At 36.5% G+C, this 25,847-nt stretch overlaps 1 protein-coding gene across 1 annotated transcript in view; it reads right to left on the reverse strand.

Annotated features, from left to right (window-relative positions):
* Positions 1–7,865: 7,865 nt before the first annotated feature.
* LOC101712253 (zinc finger protein 705B-like) overlaps positions 7,866–25,847 on the reverse strand; it is a 54,523-nt gene continuing 36,541 nt past the window's right edge. The window contains exons 4-5 of the mRNA XM_087216727.1: positions 18,095–18,145; positions 7,866–7,943 (exon numbers count right to left, since the gene is read on the reverse strand). Coding sequence (XP_087072853.1) covers positions 7,866–7,943; positions 18,095–18,145 — 129 coding nt within the window. The remainder of the gene's footprint in view (positions 7,944–18,094; positions 18,146–25,847) is intronic.

Consider the following 25,847-nt stretch of genomic DNA (forward strand, 5'->3'; position numbering starts at 1 on the left):
TACCTATTATACATTTAAGTCCTTATTTACACTTTCAGTTTCTCACAACAGAGAAACTATTCAGTAACTGCCAGCCCCTGGAGTGTAATCTCCTACTCCTGGTTACTGATGATCCTCAAACTATGAATCAAGAACCTGGAATTATGAGAAACTATGGATTGGGTACAGAAACCTCAGGATATGACCTGCTCAGTTCCTTTGCTTTAAAGCTGGTCAAAAACACCCCCAACACACCCTCTCCTTCCACCATCATGGCTGTCACCCTCCAGACTAGCTTAATGGCACCTCTATGGTTTAGCAATGACTCTGCTAATGTAACAGGGGTAGAAGTTAAAGATGTTCAACCACCATTGGCAATTTAGACTTTATTCAAGAAATCATATGTTTTCCTGAAATGGATTAAATATCCTCTTAACAACCTCAAGTATAAAAAGAATTGCTATGCAGGTGGAGCATGTCAGCCAGAGGCTCGGGTAGTCTGATTTCCCATAGGAGAGACCTCAGTCATGTTGGAATCTATGACAGCCATCTTTCAAGACCAGGTGGCCAGGGGTAATGATTCCTGCCAGATTTTGTCATTTCTGCTGAAAATGATGAGAGATCATAGACATAAGCCTACAATAAACATAAGACCCAAGTCCTGGATAACTAATTACACCTCATGTATAAGGTGGGGGCAGTGAGAATTCCAGGGTAGTGCATGGAGATGTACTGATGTTAGGTTCTTTGAGGACCTGGGCAATCAGGCATCATGGGCTGTGGCTCAGGCACTTCTCTGGTGCTATTCAGGGCTCCATTACTCAAGAACTTAGTGGCCACCTGGAGTGGGACTTGTGCTTTGGTGCAATTGGCCACCCCTTTCCCCCTTACCCTTAGAAACCCTAATCCACCCCCAAATCTATTCTGCACCGGGGAAAATACCTATCACAGGGAGGATCATCAGATTCTCATATGGACATTGACTACAGAGCATTCCCTAAGGGAGTACCCAAAGAATTTCAGGCTAGAAATAAAATAGCAGCAGGACTGGATTCAGTACCCTTTGTTGGTCCACCATCAACAAAATGGACCAAATGAGAAATACTATAACTAACTGAGGTCTGTAAAGTGTATTAGAGAATCTACTAAAGGAATAGCAGAACAATTAGGCCCCTGCAGCAAAATGGCCTGGGAAAATAGTCTGGCTTTAGAAATGATTTTGGAAAAAAAGGAGGAGCCTGTGTACTGACAGGCAGCCAATGCTGTACTTTCATTCCAAATAATACAGCTCCAGATGCTATTATTATCAAGGTGCTGGAGGGTGTAACAACACTTGCTAATGAGTTAGTAGCAAACCCAGGATTAGGTGACCCTTTCTTTAATGGAATGCATCAATGCTTTAGATCGTGGAGGGAATAACTACCTCCATCCTGAGTCCTGTTATCACTGTATTTGTGGCAGCGGCTCTAGTGGGATGCTGCATCATTCCCTGGGTAAGAGGGATGTGAAAAGCCAGAGAGAGACAGCCCTTACTAAGCCATCCTTGCCTGCCTACAAAATCAAACTACTAGTATTATAAACCTCAGACCAAGATGACAAAAGTCAATGATTATTCAGTTTGAAGGAAAGTATAACAATGTGTCACAAAGAAGGGCAAATTTTTTGTAAAAAGTAAACTTTTTTATCAAGGGGGATATTTTGAATAATTCCATTTATAAGAATTCATTATGCCAAAATTCTCTTTTTGTAAATGTGCACATGGTTATTTTCCCAATCTTTGCAAGAATAACTTGGGACAATATGGCCATATGCTAGTCCACCTGCACTAAAACTTTGTAACAAAGATTCTTCTGGGTCACAGGATCTGTTCTGCTCAGCACCACAGCTCCTTAAGAACTATGGAATCAGGTGAACATGTGAGGCAATGTTGCCACTAATAGAGCATGTCACAGTGAAAACAGTGAGTCAAGAAATAAAGCCATGTGGAGTGACTGCCTGGTGTGCTGCCTGGCAGTGTCTATCCTAGCTATTCCCCCCTCTGGAGAAGTCAAGCTTTGCTGAAATACTTTCAAAGATTTTTAACTGGTTCTGTTGTGAACCCAGGGATTTTCTCTCTGACACAGTATTTTCCAAAAACTATCAAAATATAAGTTCAAACAAATATTAAATTATTTCTACATTTAGAATTATGCAACATGATATAGGGATTGAAAAAGATATTATAAGATCAAAAGAACTCTAATATATCTCAGGTTGAAATGTCACCTACTATTCATATATGGAAAGAGAGTTGAATATAGAAAACAGAAGGGATAACAGCATCAAAGTAGACATTATTAGATTAGTTCATTGACAAGTACTTTGCTCAATAGGAGTTTGGGGACAGGACCTGGTTGGAATGTGGAGGTCATGTGGACACGACTGGGAAAGCTCTCGTCTCCACCTGACCCTCTCTTCTCACCTCTTTTTCTCTTTTGAACCCCACCTTCCGCCACCTGTGCAGCTTATCAGGCCATTCTCTTATGCTTTTCTGCATTGGAGTTGGCCAATAATAAAGTGCAACCTCAGAAATTGTGTATTACAGTAAAGATTTTCTTTCTCTAAAGTGTTGGCCTTAAATATTTTGGAAGAGGAACAGTGACTAATGCCATCTCTCATGTTCATGAGGTTACAGAATTGATATTGTTTTCATGATCTTGTTATGAAAGAGATCTGCATATTCAGTGAATTCCAATGATGATATTAAATACAGTTCTTTGAAAGATGAGAAAACTAATCTTACAATTCATCAGCAAAAGACACATGCAAACACACACACACACAGAAGCAAGCCTAAGCAAAACAATCATCAGAAAGTTGAGGAAAGCTAAAAATCAGTGCAATATTAAATACCCATGTATTAAAATAAAAGTACAAAAATTGACACAATGTTGGCATAAACAGAGACAGAAGCAATAGACTGGAGGACACTGAAAGAAAATTACATACTAACAGCTATCATTTTCCTGAAAAGAAGACAAGCATATGTATTGAATAAAAACTAGTCTGATAAATATTTTCAGAAAACTGGACATTCATAAATAGATAATTAGAAGTGGATTCCAAACTTTCACAATGTAAAAAAATGTCCACTGAATGTATATCAAATACCCAGGTATATTGCCACATTTATTTGAACAAGAAGATAGGAGAAGGAAATGTTTCAGTCTTCAAGCAAATGTAAAAGTTTCCTGAACAGGACTCCATTAGAAAATGTACAGGAGAAATACTCAATAAATGGGGTAATATCAAACAGAAAGTATTGCACTGCAATAAAAACAATACCAAATGAAGACACAAACTATACAACAGAAGAAACACTTTGAGAGCAATTCTTAATACAGAGAAGTATGATTATATATATATATATATATGAATACATATGCAAAACTAAAATAAAATAGATATGCATCAATAGAAAAGAAAATGATGTACATAGTCATTTCTTCAAAGAAGAAAGGAAAAGAGAAGTAATTAAATGAATATAATTTCCACATCATTGCTTATCTGTGAATTACAAATCTAAACTACACTGAGATTTCATCTCACCAATTAGAAGGAGGATCATATAAAAGTAATAATAAATTCTCTTGAGCATTTGAGGTAAAACTAGATATAAATTTTTCTCATAAATGATTAAATTCATTATTAAAATCACTGTGAAGTTTCCTCAAAGAGTAAATATTGATCTACCATTTTATCTTCTTAAAATGTTGATACATTTCCTGAAGAATTTCTAAAATATTTCCACTCTTTAAGTATCTTTATTCCAGCAAAATACATGTTTTCCTAGCTGTGAAAACTTCCTAAGTGCACATAGGAAAATGGACAAAGGCAGAGAATGTGTATTTATGCACAATGAAGTATTTTTTAGACACACAATCTACACTAAACAAAATATGCTATGATTAAACTTGAGGTCATGTTGCATAAAATGAGTCAGATTAGTTAGGTAAAATATCAGTTTTGTCTCATAAGCAGAAGATGGAAGAAAATCTGAGGTTGGATTGGCATCTTAGCAAAGGGAAAATCATTAAAGAAGTAGAGGATGAGAGGAAGGAGACAGGGACAGGCAAATATCTAAGGAGAAGGAGAAAAGAATCAAAATATGTTGTGTGCATGTGCAGGTTTTATAAAATGAAACATATTAGTCCCTCAAATTACCATACAACTAATAAAAAACCCCAAAAATAGTCACTCAAATTGAGTAAAAATGGCAAGTGTCAAATTATATGTTCTAGGCATTTGTCCAATTATAGGTTGTAGACATTTGATATTGTAGAATTTGGTGAAAATTAATCACACAAATTAAAATGGAAACAAAAATCTGTGCTGGTACACAGGGAAAACATTTAGTACTCTTATGAAGAAAACAGACATTGACAAAATTAATTTCAATGAGTACATATTGTTCTCTCCCAAATCTGAAACAATGATAGGAAAACACATGACTTGTGATGTTCCACTAAATTAAATGATAACACTTGTAACATTTTTCACAGGGTCTTCGGCTACATTTTAGGAAACATCATTCCCTTCACCAAAGCCACATCTCACATATGCCATAGCCAGGCTCCCATCTGTATTGAAGCACGAGTCTCTGGTTCTCACCTTGACTGCAAATTTGGGCAAACCTTTCTCATCCCATCACCCACAGCAATGGAGATGCCATGAAAGGGATTTGGGAGAATATTGGAGAAGAGGAGGTTGAGGAGAAGGAGAGAGGAAATGTTAAGGAGGAAATGAGGGGCATGAGAAGTACCAATGTATGATATATGCATTTACAAATCGGGTTAAATGAAACATTACTTTCTCTATGAGTAATACAAATCAATTACAAAGAAACAAGTGATAATAAAGACTGTCACTTAAACTGAGTACATACGTAAACAGAGGTCCAATGGTAAGTTGTACAAATATAGAGCACTGGATATTATAGAAGTTTATAAAGATTAAATTATCGAAAATTAAAATGGTGACAAGAGCCTGTTCAGGTATAGAGAGAAAAATCTTTAATGGAATCTCTGAGGACAATAGCCCCTATATGAAATGGTAACTCCAGTGTATACATAAATCTTCTATCCAACCGCAGCAAAAGCAAAGATAAATACACATTCTGGAGATGGTCATGTTAAAGAAATCCTGAAAAAACTTGAAAAAATCGCCCATGTCCTCTCCCACATTGTACAGAGCATCACTCACTTTAAAAGTCTTCACTTTGCATACTGACCGTGCTCCCATGTGTAATGAAGCACCACTCAGGGGCCCCTACCTGGACTCTGAAGTTGAGGAATAACTCTTCCTTCCACCATCCACAGCATTTCTTTGTCCACTGAAAGAAAATTTAGATCTGATTTGCAGAGCTGGTATCCTGTTCAGGGAAAAGTAAGCAAGCACGTTTTTATTTTTGTGGCAACAAACATATTTTGATCAAGTACAAGGAATGCAATTGAGAAGAAGTAAGGAACTAGAGGTTAGACCTAGGAAATATATTCAGGAAACATCACTGAGTGAATTTGTGACTATTAAATGGAAATCTAAAATGTGTGCCAAAAGAGGATTCTCTGTCAGGATTCTTATATTCATTCTTGTTTTTAAATAAAATGCAGAATTATCAATATTTCAAAAATAATAAAATACATATGTCCATGGTAAAATGAATACTATTTAAATAGATTCTAACACAAACATTTCAAGAATGCTCACATTACATTTATTTTCATGTCTGGCTCAAAACTCTACATGCTGACTTTAAAACAATACTTTTCTAATTATTTAGTGAATTTATAATTTTGAAAATATTCATTCAATACACAGTTTTACTCTGGGTTTTGCAGATTTGCTTGCAATAAAGGCATGAAATATTGATGAAGTCAACATTCAAGGTTGTTAAAAACATCTTGTAAATGAATGTGATTGAGAACTTTCATGAAAGTGTAAGGTTTATAAACAAATTCAGACAGAGAGTTAAGTGGGTATGCATCACACATTCTACAAATCTAATGCTAGAATAACTGCATGACTCAATATAGATAGAGACAATGGTGGACTCACCAAGGGATAGGAGATGATTAATGTTCTCCGCCATCACATTTCTGTACAGCTTTCTCTGAGGTGTGCCCAGTAGGGCCCATTCCTCTGGGGTGAATTTTATGGTCACATCTTCAATTGTCAGTAACTTCTAGAAGGTCATAGACACTACAGTTTAGATAGAGGAATAGCAACAAAGTTCTTTGCAAGAAAAATCAGATTATAGCCCAGAGGCAGAGGAAAGCCTGGATACAGAGAAATTGAATTGTTTAGGGCAACACTATTCCTTCTCTTTACAAACACACTCTGAGCTCATAAATTCATTACTATGAAGGATAATTACATTATGAGAAATTTTACATATTTGGTATTGAAAACCTTTGAAATTTGTCAATAGAATGGTAGTTATAACTTTTATGAAGGTTGTTATGAAATATTCCATTTCAAAATTTTATGTAAAAATATCTGCTCTGATCATATTCAGGAAAATTCTTACATAAAAGAATTGAATTATTGTTATCACTGTTTTGGTTCCCATTAGTGAGAATGACCATGGTTGTTTCATTTTCATTCATATACCTCATAACTTTCATCTATTTAACCAATTTTATACTGATGTGAATGTGAAACAATCCAAAGGATGATTTTCCTATCTCAAAGACATTTATTATAATGGTTGTTTGTATTATTCATAAGGTCAAGGACAGTGAAAGAATAAACCACCATCCCTGATCACTGGCTGAACTGCATGACTGTCCCCATCTGTGTGTGTGATCTGTCTGTACTGGAATGGAATCAAATTTGTAGAGTGAGGTTCAGGACAAATGTCAAGCAGGACTCATCAGAAATCTTTCTGATTGGAGTATTGTCCTTTGTTATAGATGAACTTTCCTGAGCTATGAGGATTCTCACTCTTCTCAGAAAACTCCCAATATTATTCTTGAAGTTCTCCTCTGTGAATGTTGTCACTATATTCACATGTTCAAGAAGCTTTACGTGAGGTACCTCATATTCAGTTCTTCAAAAAATTTCCACAGCCTTTTATTTTCATTCTATTAATTCCCTTACTACACTACTGAGTTAAGATTACAACCAATTAAGTTAATAATTTTATCTAATAATAACATGCATCCATCAAATATAAAAAATTCTGAATTATTGACATGAAAGTACTATGATATTGGTCCAGAACAATAAAGTATTTTAGGTTATACTTTGAAGACTTTTCCACATTGAAGTAGGTACTATTCAATTTATTAAGTGTAAAATTACTTAAATGATTGGCAATTGCTAATCTTCCTAAACATCTTTTGTTATTCTTCCAGAGCTTACAGACTTGATATCAAAATGTTTGCCTCTCTTTTGATTGAATTCACCTGGTGAAATATTTAACTCCCTCACTGCCATAGGCTGCAGTGCTCTACTTCTCACAGATCACTATGCCCTGCATTCAGCACAAATCGAACAGCACTATAGTTAGCAGCACATGCAAGGAGGTCAATATTTCTATAAAAAGAACAAGGAACTCAATGAGGGAGAAAATATCTTACATTTCTTCTATAAGTACAAAGCCATAGCATAGATTCACATACACAAAGATACTGAAACCCATAGGCAAATATGTTCATATTATAGCATTGTATGCATATTATATAGTAAATAAGACACTATAATTAAACCATTAAAATTACCTCAGTGGGAAGAAAATCGTGCCTGAAATATAGATGCCTTAATCCCTCCTACTTGGACTTAGGACTTACTATCTGCTCTCAATGAGCTTGCAGTACCAGTAGAAAAACACATTCTTACTCACCTGCTCATTCAATGCCATTCACAGAGTTGTCAGATGCCTTCCAGTACAGATTATGACACAGGCTAAAAACTAAGCGTTGAATCTGTGGATAGAGATAAAAGTTATTAAAACAGCAGTCTGTGCTGAGGATTTAAACTCTTCTGTTAGGAAGTCACAGATATTCATGGAAATGTGAGCCTACTGCCAAGCAGCAGAAAATGCAGTGCACTTGGACAAAAGCACAAGGGTCTCAATGATTCTGAAGTAAGATTTGAGTGTGTAGTTCTGGTTAAATATAAGGTACAAATGCAGTCATCTCATAGATAGGAACATGAAAAACATTTTCTCAATTGTCCATTAGCCTGTTTAGCTTTTTATTTCAAATGTAGCAAATTCCTTCTCTCATTCCAAAACAGAGATAACTATGAGCCATCCCCATGCAGGACTGAGCTTCCATCTTTAGATAAATATGGTAGAATTTTTCACACTACACTGGATTTGCATCATTTGGTAGCGATCATCCTCTGACCTATTGACAATAATCTTTAAACTTTTCAATGAAATTGAAATGGAAGCAATACTTCAAAATTCACTCCAGGAAGCAAATGTTACTTTGATTCCAAAACCAAGGAAGACTCAACCAAAAAGAAAACTACAGGCAAATCTCCCTAATGAACATAGATGCAAAATCCTCAAAAAGATACTGGCAAACAGAAAACAGAGGATCATCAGGAAGATCACACACCCTGACAAGGTAGGATTTATCCCAGGGATGCAAAAATTGTTCAACATACTTAAATCATTAAATGTAATACACTGTATTGAATGAGTCAAGAACAAAACCATATGATCAACTGAATAGATGCAGAGAAAGCATTCAACAAAATTCAACACCCATTCATGATAAAAAAAAAACCTTCAAAAAATTGGAATAGAAGGTCTTTATCTCAACCTGATTAATGCAATCTCTGAATAACCAACTGTAAGCCAGCATCATACTAAATGGTCCAAAAGTGAAAATTTTCATGCTAAAATCAGATCAGGAACAAGACAAGGTTGTCCACTATCACCGTTCCTGTTCATTACAGTGTTGGAAACATAAGCCACAGTAATTAGAAAAGAGAAATAAATAAAATGAATAAAGATAGGAAAGAAAGTATTTATACTGTCATTGTTTGCTTATGATATGATACTCTATATAGAGGACCCCAAAAACTCCACCAAAAGACTTCTAGACTTAATTGATAGATTCAGTAGCATAGCTGCATACAAGGTCAACATTCAAAAATCAATAGCCTTCTCATGCACAATTAACACACTCAATGGGGGAAAAATTGGGGAAACAATTCCTTTTACAATAGCATGCAACAAATGAAATATCTAGGAATCGATGTAACAAAGGAAGCAAAAGATCTCTACATTGAGAACAACAGCACTCTGAAAACAGAGATTAAAGAGGATATAAGAAAATGGAAAGACATCCCCTGTTCCTGGGTATGAAGAACTAATATAGAGAAAATAGTCATACTTCCAAAACTGCTGTACAGATTCAATGCAATCCCAATTGAAATCCCAACAGGATATTTCATAGAACAAGAGAAAACAATAAAAAAGTACATCTGGAACCAGGAGAAACCTACAATAATAAAAGCAATTCTAGGCAACGTAGACACATCAGGAGGTATCACAATTCCCAACTTGAAACTATACTACAAAGACACTGTAATACAAACAGCATGATATTGGCAAAGAATCAGACCTGAGGATCAGTGGAATAGGTTAGAAGATGCAGAAACAACTCCAGACATACTCAGCTGCCTCATCATTGACAAAGGAGCCAATCATCCTCACTGGAGGAAAGACAGCCTCTTTAAAAATGGTGTTGGAAAAGCTGGATTTCAAGTTGCCAAAGATTAAAACAAGACCCCTATCTTTTACCTTCCACTAAATAAAATGAAAGTGGGTTAATGATCTAAATATTAAAACAGAAACACTAAACTTGCTGGAAGATAAGTTAGGTAGAACTCTCCAAGATATTTGCATACAAAGAACTTTAGGAGCTAATCTTCAATAGCACAGGAACTAGAAAAAAGAATCAACAACAGGGATCTCATCTTGTTAAAAAGCTTCTGCACTGCAAGAGAAACCACCAACAGAACTAACAGGCTACCTATCATGTGGGAAAAAAACTTATCAGCTGTTACTCAGACAAAGGTCTACTATTTGGAAAATATAAAGAACTAAAAAAAAAATCAGACCGCAAAATATAAAGACTCAATTCAAACATGGGGATCTGAGCTGAATCACCCTGCTGCAGACAGGCAGACACCTGGTTCCACACTACAAAGACACAGAGGACACCACACCAGACCAAGGTACTGAGTCCCACTGCTCCCGGCCCAGAATTAGGTGCTTCTGAGCAGCCATCCCACTGCTCCTGGTCCAGAGGAAGGGGTTTCAGTCACCATCACTCCCACTGCTCCCTGCCCAGAGGAAAGGGCTTTTGGGCCACCTTCTGTCCCACTGCTCCTGGCAAAGAGGAAGGGGCTTCTGGGCCACCATCCCTCCCACAGCTCCTGGTCCAGAGGGAGGAGCTTCAGAGCTGCCATCCCACTGCTCCCAGTCCAGAGGAAGCAGCTTCCCGGCCACCATCCCTCATGCTGCTCCCAGGCCACAGGAAAGGGCTTTTGGGTCACCATTCCCACCGCTGCTCCCAGCCCCTGTCCCACCTCTCCCAGCTCAGAGGAGGTAATCAGTGCAGGCGGCAACAGCCCCCCTACCCCAGTCAAAATGAGAAAACATGTAAATAAGTCTCAAAACCAGACTTCCAGATCACCTACAGCAACCCCAAAGGGAAATGAAATGGAGCACTCTGATACTCAACCACCTGGAACCACTGAACTGGCAACAAAAGAGGATCTGGAAAAAAGGAAATCAGAAATAATTTCTCAGATAACAGGAGAAATTGTACCCCTAGTGCAAGACATGATTAATAAATCTAGAGAGGAGTTCAGGAACATGATGGAATCCCAACATAGGAAACAAATGGAATCCATAAAACAGATGCAAATAGATTTCCAGGACATGAAAAACTCCACTGAAAGTCTACACAGCAGAATGAGCCAATGTGAGGACAGAATTTCAGATATAGAAGATAAGATTGCAATTAGTGACCAGGAAAAGAAAAATTGCTTCAAAATTATAAGGGAACATGAGAAATCAATCCAGCAGCTGCTAGTTGATGTGAAAAAGAATAACATAAGACAGATTGGGCTCAATGAAGAAACAGGAGAGAGAGTGCAGATGACATAAAAAATCTCTTCAAAGAAATAATGGCAGAAAACTGCCCAAGCAGGCGAAAAGAGCTTGACATACAGATAAGTGAGGCATATAGGACTCCAAATAGCCTTGATCAAAAATAATCTACACATAGGCATATAATTGTTAAGATTCCAGAAACACAACAGAAGAACAAAGTTCTCCAAGCAGTCAGAGAAAAGAAACAAATCACATACAAAGGAAAGCCCATCAGAATCACAGCAGACTTCTCAACACAAACCATCAAGGCAAGAAGAGCTTGGAATGACATATTCCAAGCCCTAAAAGAAAACAGCCTCCAACCCAGATTGATGTACCCTGCAAAACTATCTTTCAAAATGGATGGAGAAATAAGATACTTTCATGACAAAGAACACCTTAGGAACTTTGTGAATACAAAACTAGCACCACATAAAATTTTACACAATATCCTAGGAACAGACATTGAGGATCACAACCCCAGGAAGCAAAGCAGAATGAACCCATCTGGCATGACAAGAAATTAAATGTAAAGGTGGAGAACCCAACAAAAAGAAAAACTCATAGCAATGACAAGTCAATATGTTTGAGTGATAACCATCAACGTTAATGGTCTCAATTCACCAATCAAAAGAAAGAGACTGGCAGAATGGGTCAAGAAGCAAAATCCAACAATATGCTGCATACAAGAAACACAATTCAAAAGGAAACTCATAGACTGAAAGTTAAAGGGTGGAAAACAATACTCCATGAGACAGAAACACAAAAAAAGTAGGAATAGATATCCTCTTTGCAGATCAAGTAGATTTCAAACCAACACTGATTAAGAAAGACAAAGAAGGACACTACATCCTTGTAAAGGGAAGAATCCAAGAGAAGAGATGACAATCATAAATGTCTATGCACCAAACACTAGTGCACCCAACTATATAAAACAAATACTAACGGACAGGAAAAGTCATATATGCACTAATAGAGTTGTAGTGGGGGACCTCAACACCCCACTGTCACAAATAGATAGATCAACTAGACTAAAAATAAGTAATGAAATACTAGAACTCAATCGAACTCTTGAACAAATGAACTTAACAGATGTTTACAGAGTCTTCCACCCCACAAAATCAGAATACACATTCTTCTCAGCTGCACATGGGTCATTCTCCAAAATAGACCACATACTCACACATAGAACATGTTTAAGTAAGTGCAAAGGAATTGAAGTTATTCCCTGTATATTATCAGACCATAGTGCCATGAAATTAGAGATCCATAGCAAAAGAAACTCAAAATATTTCATAAACATGTGGAAATTGAACAACACACTTCTGAATAACCAATGGGTCACAGAGGAAATTAAAGAAGAAATCAGACAGTTCCTACAATTAAGTGACCATGACAATACAATATATCGGAATCTATGGGACACAATGAAAGCAGTCTTATGAGGGAAATTCATAGCAGTGAATACACATATTAAGAAAACAGAAGGAGCCCAATTAAACAACCTGATGCTGAACCTCAAGCTTCTAGAAAAAGAAGAACAGGACAACCCCAAACCTCATACAAGGGAGGAAATTATAAAGATCAGAGGAGAAATCAATGCAATGGAGACTAAGAGAATGATACAAAAAATCAATGAAGCCAAGAGTTGGTTCCTCAAAAGAATCAACAAAATTGACAAACCTTTAGCCATCCTTGTCAGAATAAGGAAAGAAAATGCCCAAATCCATTCAACTAGGAATGAAAATGGTGAAATGACAACAGACCCAGCAGAAATCCAGAGGATCATCAATACCTACTTCCACAACCTATACGCCAATAAGATGGACAACACAGAAGAAATGGACAGATTCCTAGATACATATGAATTACCAGAGTTGAACAAAGAAGACCTAAAAATTTTGAACAACCCAATATCAACGAATGAAATTGAAAATGTAATTAAAAACGTATCAACTAAGAAAAGCCCAGGCCCTGATGGCTTCACTGCTGAATTCTACAAGACATTTAGAGAGGAACTGCTGCCACTACTGTTTAAACTCTTCAATGGAATTGAAAGGGAAGCAATACTCCCAAATTCATTCCTGGAAGCAAGCATCACCTTGATCCCCAAAGCAGAGAAAGACCCAAATGAAAAAAGAACTATAGACCAATCTCACTAATGAACATAGATGCAAAAATCCTTAATAAGATAATGGCAAACAGAATGCAGAAGATCATCAAGAAGATCATACACCCTGATCAAGTGGGATTCATCCCAGAGATGCAGGGATGGTTCAACATCTGCAAATCAGTCAATATAATAGACTATATCAATAGAGCCAAGGACAAAAACCATATGATTATCTCCATAGATGCAGAAAAAGCATTTGACAAAATCCAAGATACATTTATGATAAAAACCCTACAAAACCTTGGAATAGATGGTCTCTACCTCAAACTGATAGAAGCCATCTGTGAAAAACCAACAGCCAATATCATACTAAATGGTCAAAAACTGAAATCCTTCACACTAAAATCAGGAACAAGACAAGGATGTCCGCTATCACCACTCTTGTTCAATATAGTTCTGGAAACATTAACCACAGCAATTAGACAAGAGAAAGAAATAAAAGGAATAAAGATAGGTAATGAAGAAGTCAAATTGTCATTATTTGCAGATGACATGATACTCTATATAGAAGACCCCAAGAACTCCACCAAAAGTCTTCTAGACTTAATAACCAAATTCAGTCAAGTAGCTGGTTACAAGGTCAACACACAAAAATCAATAGCTTTCCTCTACACCAATGACAGACTCACCGAGAGAGAAATAGGGCAAATAATTCCTTTCACAATAGCATCCAAAAAACTGAAATACCTAGGAATCAACCTAATGAAAGAAATCAAAGACCTCTTCTCTGAAAACTATGGCACTCTGAAAAGAGAGATTGAAGATGATATCAGAAAATGGACAGACATCCCCTGCTCCTGGGTAGGAAGGATTAATATAGTGAAAATGGCCATACTTCCAAAACTGCTATATAGATTTAATGCAATTCCAATTGAGATCCCAGCACCATACTTCATAGACCTCAAGAAAACAATCCAAAAATTCTTTTGGCACAAAAAGAGACCCAAAATAGCAAGAGTAATTCTAGGTGAGAGAGACATGGCAGGGGGTATCACAATCCCCAACCTGAAACTATACTACAAAACTACTGTGATAAAACAGCATGGTACTGGCAAAGAAACAGACTTGAGGACCAATGGAACAGATTAGAAGATGCAGAAACAACGCCAGACATACTCAACCATCTCACCTTTGATAAAGGAGCCAAACATCCTCACTGGAGGAAAGATAGCCTCTTTAATAAATGATGCTGGAAAAATTGGGCTTCAACTGACCAAAGATTAAAACTAGACCTGTATCTCTCACCATGCACTAAACTAAAATCAAAATGGATTAAAGATCTCAATATTAAAATAGAAACTCTGAACCAGTTGGAACAGAGGTTAGGTAGAACCCTTGAACACATTGGTGTAAGAAAAGATTTTATGAACATAACCTCAGTTGCCCATGAACTAGCACAAATAATCAACAAGTGGGATCTCTTTTTATTAAAAGGCTTGTTCACAGCAAGAGAAACCACAAGTAGTATGAAGAGACAACCCACAGTGTGGGAAAAAATATTCACCTGCTCTTCCTAAGACAAAGGTCTACTATCTCAAATCTATAAAGAACTTCGAAAGATCAGACCTCCCATATTTAAAGATCCAATCCAAATAGGACACACATGTATAAATACTGAATAATTTCTCTGGTGTGAGAAACTGAAAGTGTAAATAAGGACTCAATGTATAATAGGTAATGTGAAATAGGAAGAAAAGGGGCAAAGGGGAAGGAAGTGGGAGGGCTAGGGGAAAGCATAGAAGGGAATGGTATTAATATGAGAAAATGGAAAAATAGGAAGAAAATCTTTGTAAATAGGGAGGACTGGAGGGGTTGAAGGGAGGGCTGGGCAAGGGTGAAAAATAAGAACCAAGAGAGATTATGTAAAGGTGCAAATTTCCAGTGATGAATGTCATTATATTGTATACCTAAAATGTACCAATGATTAGAATGAATAATCGATAATGTAAAATAGGGAGAAAAGGTCCAAAGGGGTAGGGGTAGTGGGAGGGGCAGGGGAAAGGGAAAAAGGGAAAGGAAAAATGCTGAGAAATGGAAAAAATGGAAATAAAGTCTTTGTAAATAGGGAAGGGACGAGGGGGTGAAGGGAGGGCTACGAATGGGGTAAAAATAAGAACCAAGATGCATTATGTAAAGGTACAATTCCCAATGAGAAAGGTAATTGTGTTGTATACCTACAATGTACCAATAAAAGAATTTAATAAAAAAAATGGGCATCTGAAATGAACACACATTTCTCAGAAAAGAAGTAAAAGCAGCAAATTAAAATATGAAAAACAAATTTCAACATTACTGGTTGTTTGAGAGATGCAGATGAAAAAACTGCTGAAATTCCACCCCACCCCTGAAAGAATTGCTTCTATCCAGAAATCAACCAAATCCAAATGCTGGTGCAGTTGAGGGGAGAAAGAATGCTTCTTCGTTGCTGGTGGGAGTGCAGACTTTTGCACCCACTGAGGAAAATATGGAGATACCTCAAACACCTATGATTGGAAGCACCATTTGAACCACCTATTTCTTTGCTGGGTATCTTCCCAAAAGAATTAAATGAATCATATCACAGTGATATATGCTTACCCATGTTTATAGCAGCACAGTTTGTAATAGTTTCTGTTCATTATTTTATTGATACATTTTAGGTATCAAATGCAATAACATTTATCATTGGGATTTTGTACCTTTACATGAGAATCTTGGTTCTTATTTTTTCCCCTTCCCCTGCCCTTCCCTCACCTCTTCCACCTTTCCCTATTTCCAAACACTTTGTTTCCATTTTTATCCTCTTCCCTTCTTTCCTTTCCCCTACCCTTCCCACTTCCCCTACTCCTTTAGACCTTTTCTTCCTATTACACAATATCAATTACACATTTTAAAAATTACAATATCAAGATCTAGAAGACATTACCACAGATTTTACAGAATTAAGAAAGATATAGAAAGCATATTACAAAAATCTTTTTTGAAATAAGTTTGACAACTTCTAAGTACCTTGGAAGACAAATTAATGAAACTCACTCTAGAGAAAATATAAAATTTCAATAACAACTATTAAAGAAAGCATATTCCTAGCTTGAAAACCTATCTATATGACAACAACAGGCTCATAAACATTTTAACTGATAAATTATATCAAACATTTAAAGTGGAAAAAAGAAGGAACACTTCTCCCCTCATTTTAGGAAATCAACGTTGTGCCAATACTAAAACTGGATAAAGATAATAGAAGAAAAAGTATGACCACAGATAAAAATTTGTTTAACAAAATAAACTATTACAAGTCAGATCTGGCAGTATGTAGAAAGTGGTTTTATTATAGGGATAACAGTGATGGCTCACCATTGGAAAATCCACCCCCAAAAGTCATCATTTTAACAGAGGAAAGAAAAGCCATATGATCCTGTCAGTAGTTGGAGAAAAAGTATTGGACTAAATTCTACAGCTGTTCATGGTAAAAACTATCAGGAGACTAGAAGTAGAATAGAACCTTCTCAACAGGTTAAAGACATGTACTTCATACTTCCAGTAAAAATGCCTTATATGAATGGAAATGATACAATGCTTTCTCCTTAAGGTGGGGAACAAGGGCAGATATGCCTACTCTTCATCTGTCCATTAAACTTTGAAACATAGGCCCAAACCAAAAGAGTTTGGCAATAAAGTGACACAATTAGGATAGGATTGGCAATGGAGAAGCAAAATCTTTATATGTAGATGAAATGACCATGTACAGAGAAAATACTAAGAAATCCCTAGGAGCCCCTAGAACTTGTATTTGAATTTAGCAGGATTAGAAAACACAAGATATATATGAAAATTCAGGCCTATATATACTTGCTATAAATGAAGAGTTGGATATTGAAATTTAAAAGTTATGTAGGAGTACAAAGGACTTAGAAAAGAAAAAAGAAAAAAAACACTGTTGTAGGACATTTAGTACCTAATTTTAAGATTTCCTCTAAAGCTACAGTAATCAAGGCAGTGTTGATACAAGGAAAGGCATATAGATCATTGGAACAAAACAGAGAATCTTGAAAGAGAACCACACATATATGGTCCACTGTTTTGAAAGATTATTTAACATTAACATTTTATAGATCATAAACTCAATTCAAGAGCAGAGGAAAAGAGTGTTTTCTGCAAATGGCACTAGAACACTTGGTATCCATGTGTAAAAAATTAAACTCAACCCTTTATTTCCATACGTAAAAATAACTTGAAAGTATCTATGAACCTAAATATGAAAGACTAAAACTATAAAACTTATAAGAAGAAACTATAAGGGAAAATGTTTATTAATTTAGGGTAGGCAAAATTTCCTAGGATATAAAAAACATGATGTATAAAAGAAAAAATTGATAAATGAGATTCCATCAAAATTTAGAATTTAAATGATATCCTTACGAAAATGAACAGCAGTCCTTAAACAGTCCATATTTATAATGAATATAACCTTTGACCAGAATATATAAATAACTCTTACAGCTCATTAATAGACAACTCAATTAAAAAATAGACACAAGAAGATGATAAATAGCCAGTAAAGTATAAGGAAAGGTGTGCAGCACTAGAATCAGAAAAATACTAATCAGTGCAATAACACTGAATTATACACTCATTAGGGAGATGAAGTTAAATGTTTTAAAAGAACAAAAGTCCGCTTAGGTGTGAACCAGATAGAACTTTCTAATACTCCTAATGTGAATGTCAAAAGATAAAACCGTTTTGGGAAACAATATAGAAATTTCTTGTATTGCTGTTAAGAACTGTAAGACCGAGGGCCTTACCAAACGCTCCGAGGAGCTGGCTACAGCGGCATTCACCCGGGAAGGAACACACTGGACAAGTGGGAAGAAAAAAACAGACCTTTATTAGTCTGGCCAGACGGCACTCCCAAAGCAAGGTAGCTGAGAGAGGCAACTGGCTCAGAGTTCGAGGCTGTTTTTATAGGGGCTGAAGGGGGATTACATGTAGGTTTACGGGAAGGAAGGAACAAGGGTTTGGCTCATTGTCACATGTTGACGGTCAGCATAACCGCAGTGAGGACACTGTGACCATGATCAGCAGATTTAGTTACGGTTTGTTTCACTGATAGTAGTTCCGGGAATTTTTTGTTCTCCGGACAAACAAGGGGTTAAAACAAGAGGTTGAATGCTTTGCTAAGGAGGTTACAGATCTTATCTACTGTTTCAAGACTAGCAAACACATTTTAGCCATTAGACATAACAAAGTCTGAGGGAATACATAAGTTTTGAATCATACAATCCCACAGAACCAACAGTTCTAGTCTTCAGTTTTTACTTAAGAGGAATGAAAACACATGTTCACAATAGATTTATACATACAAGTTGACTACTGCTTATCTGAAATTTTTGGGACCAGAAGTGTTTCAGATTTTGGGTTGAAATCCACTTGATCTGCAAAGAGGATAACTTCTCCTGCTTGTTTTCAGGTTCCCATCACATGGAGTATTGTTTTCCACCCTTTAACTTTCAGTCTATGAGTTTCTTTTTGAATTAAATGTGTTTTATCTATGCAGCATATTGTTGGATCTTGCTTCTTGACCCATTCTGCCAGTCTATTTCTTTTGATTGGTGAATAGAGACCATTGGTAGTTATAAGTGATATGTGTTGACTTATCTTTGTCACAACTTTTTCTTTTTGTTCGATTCTTCCCCTTTGTGTTTACTAATTTGTCACATCCAACAGATTCATTCTGCTGGGCTTCCTGGGGTTGTGATCCTCATTGTCTCTTCCCATGATATTCTCTAAAATTTTTTGGAGTGCTGGTTTGGTATTCATGAAGTTCCCAAGTTGCTCTTTGTCATGAAAGTATCTTATTTCTCCATAAATTTTGAAAGTTCATTTTGCAGGGTACATCAATCTGGGTTGGAGGCTATTTTCCTTTAGGACTTGAAACAACACCAAGCTCTTCTTGCCTTGACTGTTTGCTTTGAGAAGTCTGCTGTGATTCTGATGGGCTTCCCTTTGTATGTGATTTGTTTCTTTTCTCTCACTGCCTGTAGAACTTTGTTCTTCTGTTGGGTTTCTGAAATCTTAACAATTATATGCCTATGTGTAGTTTTTTTGGATCATGGCTACTTGGAGTCCTATATGCCTCACTTATGTGTATGTCAAGTTCTTTTCCCCTGCTTGGGAAGTTTTCTGCCATCACTTCTGTGAACATATTTTATGTCACCTGAACTCTCTCTTGTTTTTCCATTGACTCCAATTAATCTTATGTTATTCTTCTTTACATCATCTAGCAGCTGCTAGATTGATTTCTCATGGTCCCTTAAAATTTTAAAGCAATTTCTCTTTTCCTGGTCACAAATAGCAATCTTTTCTTCTGTATCTGAAATTCTGTCCTCACATTGGCTCATTATGCTGCATAGACTTTCAATGGAGTTTTTAATCTCTTGGACATCTGTTTGCATCTGTTTTATGGATTCCATTTGTTTCCTATGTTGGGATTCCATCATGTTCCTCAGCTTCTTTATTTTATTATCTGTATCCTCCCTAGATTTATTAATCATGTCTTGCACTATGGGCACAATCTCTGCTTTTATCTGAGAAATTATTTATGATTTCATTTTTTCCAGATCCTCTTTTGTTGCTATTTCAGGGAGTCCAGGTTCTTGAGTATCAGAATGTTCCATCTCATTTCCCTTTGGGGTTGTTTTAGGGGATCTGGAAGTCTTGCTTTGAAAATTGTCTACATGTCTTCTCACTTCAATGGGCAGGGGTTGCTGCTGCTGCCCATGCACTTCACCTCCCCTGTGCTGGTGGAAGTGGTACTGTGGCCCAGAAACCTCCTTCTGTGCCCCAGGAGCAGCTCACCTCCACTGTGCTGGCAAGGGTGGTACTGTGGCCTGGAAGTATGCTCCTGTGTGGTGGGAGTGGATCATCTCCTCTGTAATGGCAGCAGTGGTACACATCCTGGAAGCCTCTCCTGTGCCCCACAAGTGGCTCACCTCTTCTGTTCTGGCGGGGGCAGTACAGTGGCCCAGTAGCTTTACAGTTTGTAATAGTTAAATCTTGGAAACAGCCCAACTGCCCATCAATGAGCAACTTGATAAAGAAGATGTGGTTTTTTACTTTTATAAAATAGAGTACTGCTCAACCATAAAGAATGAGAATCTGGAGAAATTTATACCTAAGTGAATGCACATTGAGGCCGTACTCTTAATTGAAATAAATAGGACACATGTGTCAATATTGAATAGTTTCTCTGGTGTGACAAAGTAAAAGTGTCAATAAGAATCAAAATGTATACTTGATATTGTGAAATAGGAAGAAAACGTCTAAAGGAGAAGGGGAAGTGGGAGGGGGAGGAGAAAGGAAAGAAGGGAAAAGAAATATTGGAGAAAAGGAAAAACATGGAAACAAAGTATTTGTTAATAGGGAAGGTGGAGGTGGTGAAGGGAGGTCAGGGGTATAGGGGAAAATTAAGAACCAAGATACATCTTGTAAAGGTACAAGAACCCAACGATGAACGTAACTGTATTACATACCTACAATGTACCAATAAACTTAATGGAAATAAAAGAAATTACTAAGAACGTGAAATATGTACCATTTGGCAAATAATTGGATATTCTCCCCACTTCCTAAGCATGAAACCCTCACTCCTCATTTTACTGCCCATTTTAATATGTGGTAACCATCTCGAACAAACACCCATAGAGATATTGGTTTTCCATTTGCTAAGAAATATTTTATATATTTTCCTAAACATCAGCAAAGGAGAGTCCTCCAAGAAACCCTTGCCTGTCAGGCCTGTATCTGCAAGCACATGATCATGATGCTGATCTTTGTCAAACTACATGATCACTAGTGATAGACCCTGTCCATGTTTTGTGAAAATTTATTATGTCTTTTTAAATGAACTTTCTCCCTTGTTCCATAAATATTACAACATTTAAATGTGTCTCTTAAAACTCATACTTTCTCTTTTGCTCTAACTATCAAAGACAATTCCATATAGTTTTAACAACATTGGGCTAATATATAATTATTCAAATGCAAGCAGTGCTGCCATATCAAAGTGTTTCTGAGTGAGTGGATAGAAATAAAAACTATTTTTCACAATTCTGAGATGAAAAGTTCCATAGGCTTTGTTTGTCTAGGAACTGGCTGAGTGGCACCTGCATGCTGGAATCTCCTTCTGTTTCTATTTGGCCTTCAGTGAGCACATGTGAGTACTCTTCTTTTTCCTAAAGGACTCTAGTCATACTGGGCTAGCACCAAGTTAATGACTACATTTCACTTTACCTCTTTAAACACTGCAAAGCAAATGCAATCACATGAACACCTTTTGGGTAAACTATTGGTTATTCTCACATATCAAAAATGAAATAGAAGACCATATACATTGTTACCCAAATGAGTAGAAACAAATTTTTTAAAGTGATGAAGTAACTCAGTTTAATAGAGTATCTCCAAATACCCATTGGTTACTTCTGACCAATTGTTCTACAGTCATACCACAGTCTCCCTTGTCCAGAAATTCTAAGGAAATATTTTTACTTATTATAAACAGCAGATTCTTTACTAGGACTTTCCATCTCTCAAAAACCAATGCTCTAATCACTGAAGCTCGTTAATTCTCTTTTGTTTTAAGAGTAAAATTCCTTGGAATGATACCCCCTAACTTGCTTGATCTTGACTATAAAATTTACAGTAGAGAAAAATTGACTTATCACACTCATCTAGCTAAGATGGGAAGATGAACAGTGATGTGAGAGTCTGCTCAGTGCGGACATGTATAAGGCTATTTCTTATCTCAGAATCCTTGCATATATATGACATGGAAAATGGTGAATAGAACAGAAGATTCTATTCCTGACAACTGTAGAAATACTCATATAAAATACTACCATAGCCATGATTGCAATATTTAAGGTTCAAATTATTTCTCAGAGTGAATGACAGGCAACCCAGCAGGATTTCTCCTTCCTAGAAATACCCAAGCATGGCTTCCAAAACCTGCACATGTTCTACTTTTATAGTTCTTAGTGAGCCAGAAAGACTTCCATTATCACATGACACATACATAAATTTTTCTTCAAATGATCCATTGGTTCAAGAGAAGTCAATGAAATGAGCATAAAGAAAAATACAGACATAACTATTGAGAAGCTGAAGTAAAAACTGTGAAGTTGTGAAACTTTTAGATGATTGATGAGAAAGCCATTACTCTGAATCAAATTTCTAAAATTCCATTTCCATATTTTAGAATGAATTATAAGTTAATAAAACTATAAATAGAATATGAAAATGGTTACAAAATGTAAATCAATATTTAAAAAATCTAAAATAGTTCAACAGAACAAATTCTATTTCCTCCCACTTTCTGATATCATCTTAAATCTCTTTTTTTAGAGTTCTATAGTTTTCAGAGTAGAAGTCTTTGCTTTCTTTTCTTAGGTTGATTCCTAGGTATTTCAATGTTTTGGATGCTATTGTGAAAGGAATTGTTTGCCCCATTTCTCTCTCAGTGAGTCTGTTGTTCATGTATAGGAAAGGTATTGATTCTTGTGTATTGACCTTGTATCTAGCTACTGTACTGAATTTGGTTATTAAGTCTAGAAGACTTTTGGTGGAGTTCTTGTGGTCTTCTATATAGAGTATCATGTCATCTGCAAATAATGACAATTGGACTTCTTCATTTCCTCTCTTTATTCCTTTTATTTTTTTCTCTTGTCTAATTGCCGTGGCTAGCACAAACAATCAACAAGTGGGATCTCTTCTTATTAAAAAGCTTCTGCACAGCAAGAGAAACCACCAACACTGGGAAGAGGCAACACAGAAGGTGAAAAAATTTTTCACCAGCAATTCCTTAGACAAAATTCTACTGTCAAGAATATATAAAGAACTTTAAAAAATCAGACCTCTGAAATTTAAAGACCCAATCCAAAAAAGAGCATCTGAAATGAACAGACATTTCTCAGACAAAGAAGTAAAAGCACCAAATAAACATATGAAAGAAAGTTCAATATCACTGGTCATTTAAGAGATGCAAATGAAAAGAACCCTGAGATTTCACCTCACCCCAGAAAGTATGGCTGCTATCATGAAATCAACCAATGACATGCTGGTGGGGTTGTGGGGAGAAAGGATCCCTTCTTCATTAATGGGAAAGAAGACTGGTGCAATGACTGTGGAAATCAATGAGGAGATACCTCAGACAATTAGGATTAGGGGTTCCATTTGACCCAGCTATTCCCTTGCTGGGTATCTTTCCCAAAGAATTAAAAGAATCATACAACAGGGATATATGTGCACCCATGTTCACAGCAGCACAATTTGTAATAGCTAAAACTTGGAAGCAGCCCAATTGCCTATGAACTGGAGACAGGATAAAGAAAATGTGGGGTTTTTAAAAAATAAAATGGAGTACTACTCAGACAAATAAATGAGAAATTAGAGACATTTATAGCTAAATGGAAGCACATTGAGGTGATACTCCTAAGTGAAATAAATAGGACACACATGTGTAAATACTGAATAGTTTCTCTAGTGTGAGAAACTCAAAGTGTAAATAAGGACTGAAAGGTATAATAGATAATGTGAAATAGGAAGAAAAGGGGCAAAGGGGAAGGGGAAATGGGAGCCATAGGGGAAAGAAAAGAAGGGAATGGAATTAATATGAGAAAATGGAAGAAATGGAAACAAAGTCTTTGTAAATAGGGAGGGATGGAGGGGTTGAAGGGAGGGCAGGGGAAGGGGGAAAAATAAGAAGGAAGAGAGATTATGTAAAGATGCAAATTTCCAATGATGAGTGTCATTATATTATATACCTAAAAATATACCAATAAAATTAATTAAATAAAAAAACACAAAATCTATTACCTTGGAAGTTAAATGATATCCATAAAGGAAAGAGTAAAATATGAATATATTATCAAATAAAAGAAAGTGAAATGGAAAATTCCTCAAATTTCCATGTGTATGACAGAATTACAAATAGTGAAAAATAGAAATTATTAAGTTAAAACAGGAAATAACTAAAGATATACCGAAAGCTATATAATTGAGACAAAAACCATCATCATTTTTGCACTGATAAAATCTAACTACAGAAGTTGCATAAAAAACTCTCATGTACTTCAACTAACAAATATGGGAACCTACTGACATGAAGTTATTGAAAAGTGTTTACAAATCTTTATATAAGATACTTCAAATTGGCAAATTAATCAAAGGTATATATATATAAATATTGTGAATAATAAGACAAAATGTATCTATAATCATTAGGGAGCAAATAATGTAGATTTGAGCAGTGATAGAAGAGCAACAAAATAATCAAAATTAAATTAGAGTCCTTCATAAGAAAATGGATGAAACTTGAGACCAATATGCTAAAGAAAATAAATCAGACACACAAAGTGAAATATCAAACTGGTAGTAAATGCTGATAAGTTAAATTTACACACCAGAAGATAGCGATTCATCTAACAATAGGCAGGACCTGCTTTAAGCAGGGCTCACATCTAATTGTTTGGCGACCTCACCAGGAGCCAAGGTTGCAGACAGTGAAGTCCTCTAGTTTCTCAGGAGCTCTCACAGGCAGGCAGCAAGTTGCTCTTCTCCCAAAGTGGTGACAACTGCAGTTCCTCCTTCCTGGGAAAATGCTTTGCTTCCTCTGCCTGAGCTCCCTTGATATAGAGGAAACCACTGAGCAAACCCAATTGGGGCCACATGCCAGGGGATGCACCCTGATTGCACACACTCTGTACCTCAACAGGGCTTACTTTCTGAGCAAACAGGGTTCACTGTGACTGCATTCTCCAGACAGATATAAAGCTATAACCTCACACAATGCAGAACAAAGAGGAAAGATCATTATAAATTTAAGTTAGGACATACAATCAGCCTGCTAATCTTTTACAAATAATCTCAATAGTTTTCTGTGTTCTAGTAAATATTCTCAGTTTTGAAGTAATAGTACAGGACCACACCAATGAGGAAGTCATGCACAGGTAAATGAAATTTGAGGGAGGCCATAGATTTGGAGCATGTGAGCTGGGTTCCACAGACCACAGCAGTGTAGATTGATCATAGCCAGTGACTTGTAATTAGTTTCAAGTGCCTGAATAGCTAATGATCAACTGAATGTGGAAAGCATTAATCACTTCAGCTACACCCACTTGATAGGTTCTTTTACTGCTATTTGTCCAATCAAATTGCATTCTATGTCTCCATTTTAAAAACCATGCAGGATCACAGTCCTGGTAGGATCTCTCTAGACCTAGGTACAAATTTCAATATAATACTTATAAAGTTAAGATGGAGATGGCCAAAAGAATAAAGGATTTTCAGTGTGAGCATAGCCTAGTCTCTGTGTATCTCAGAGGAATGTCATGAGTCATTCTGGAATCCCAGTTCCAGAATGGAGCTTTGTGTACTGTAGGGTCAGATGATGGGAAAACCATCATGAGTTTGATCGCACTAGTGCCTGCCAGTGTGCCTGAGGCCCCCGGAGGCTGGTTTACACACACTAACAGCTTGATTATCTCTTCTTTCTTATCTTCA

The sequence above is a fragment of the Heterocephalus glaber genome, unplaced genomic scaffold (assembly GCF_053883595.1).
Source record: "Heterocephalus glaber isolate CG9 unplaced genomic scaffold, H.glaber_assembly_v1.0 deba00001460, whole genome shotgun sequence".
NCBI classification, from domain to species: Eukaryota; Metazoa; Chordata; class Mammalia; order Rodentia; family Bathyergidae; genus Heterocephalus; species Heterocephalus glaber.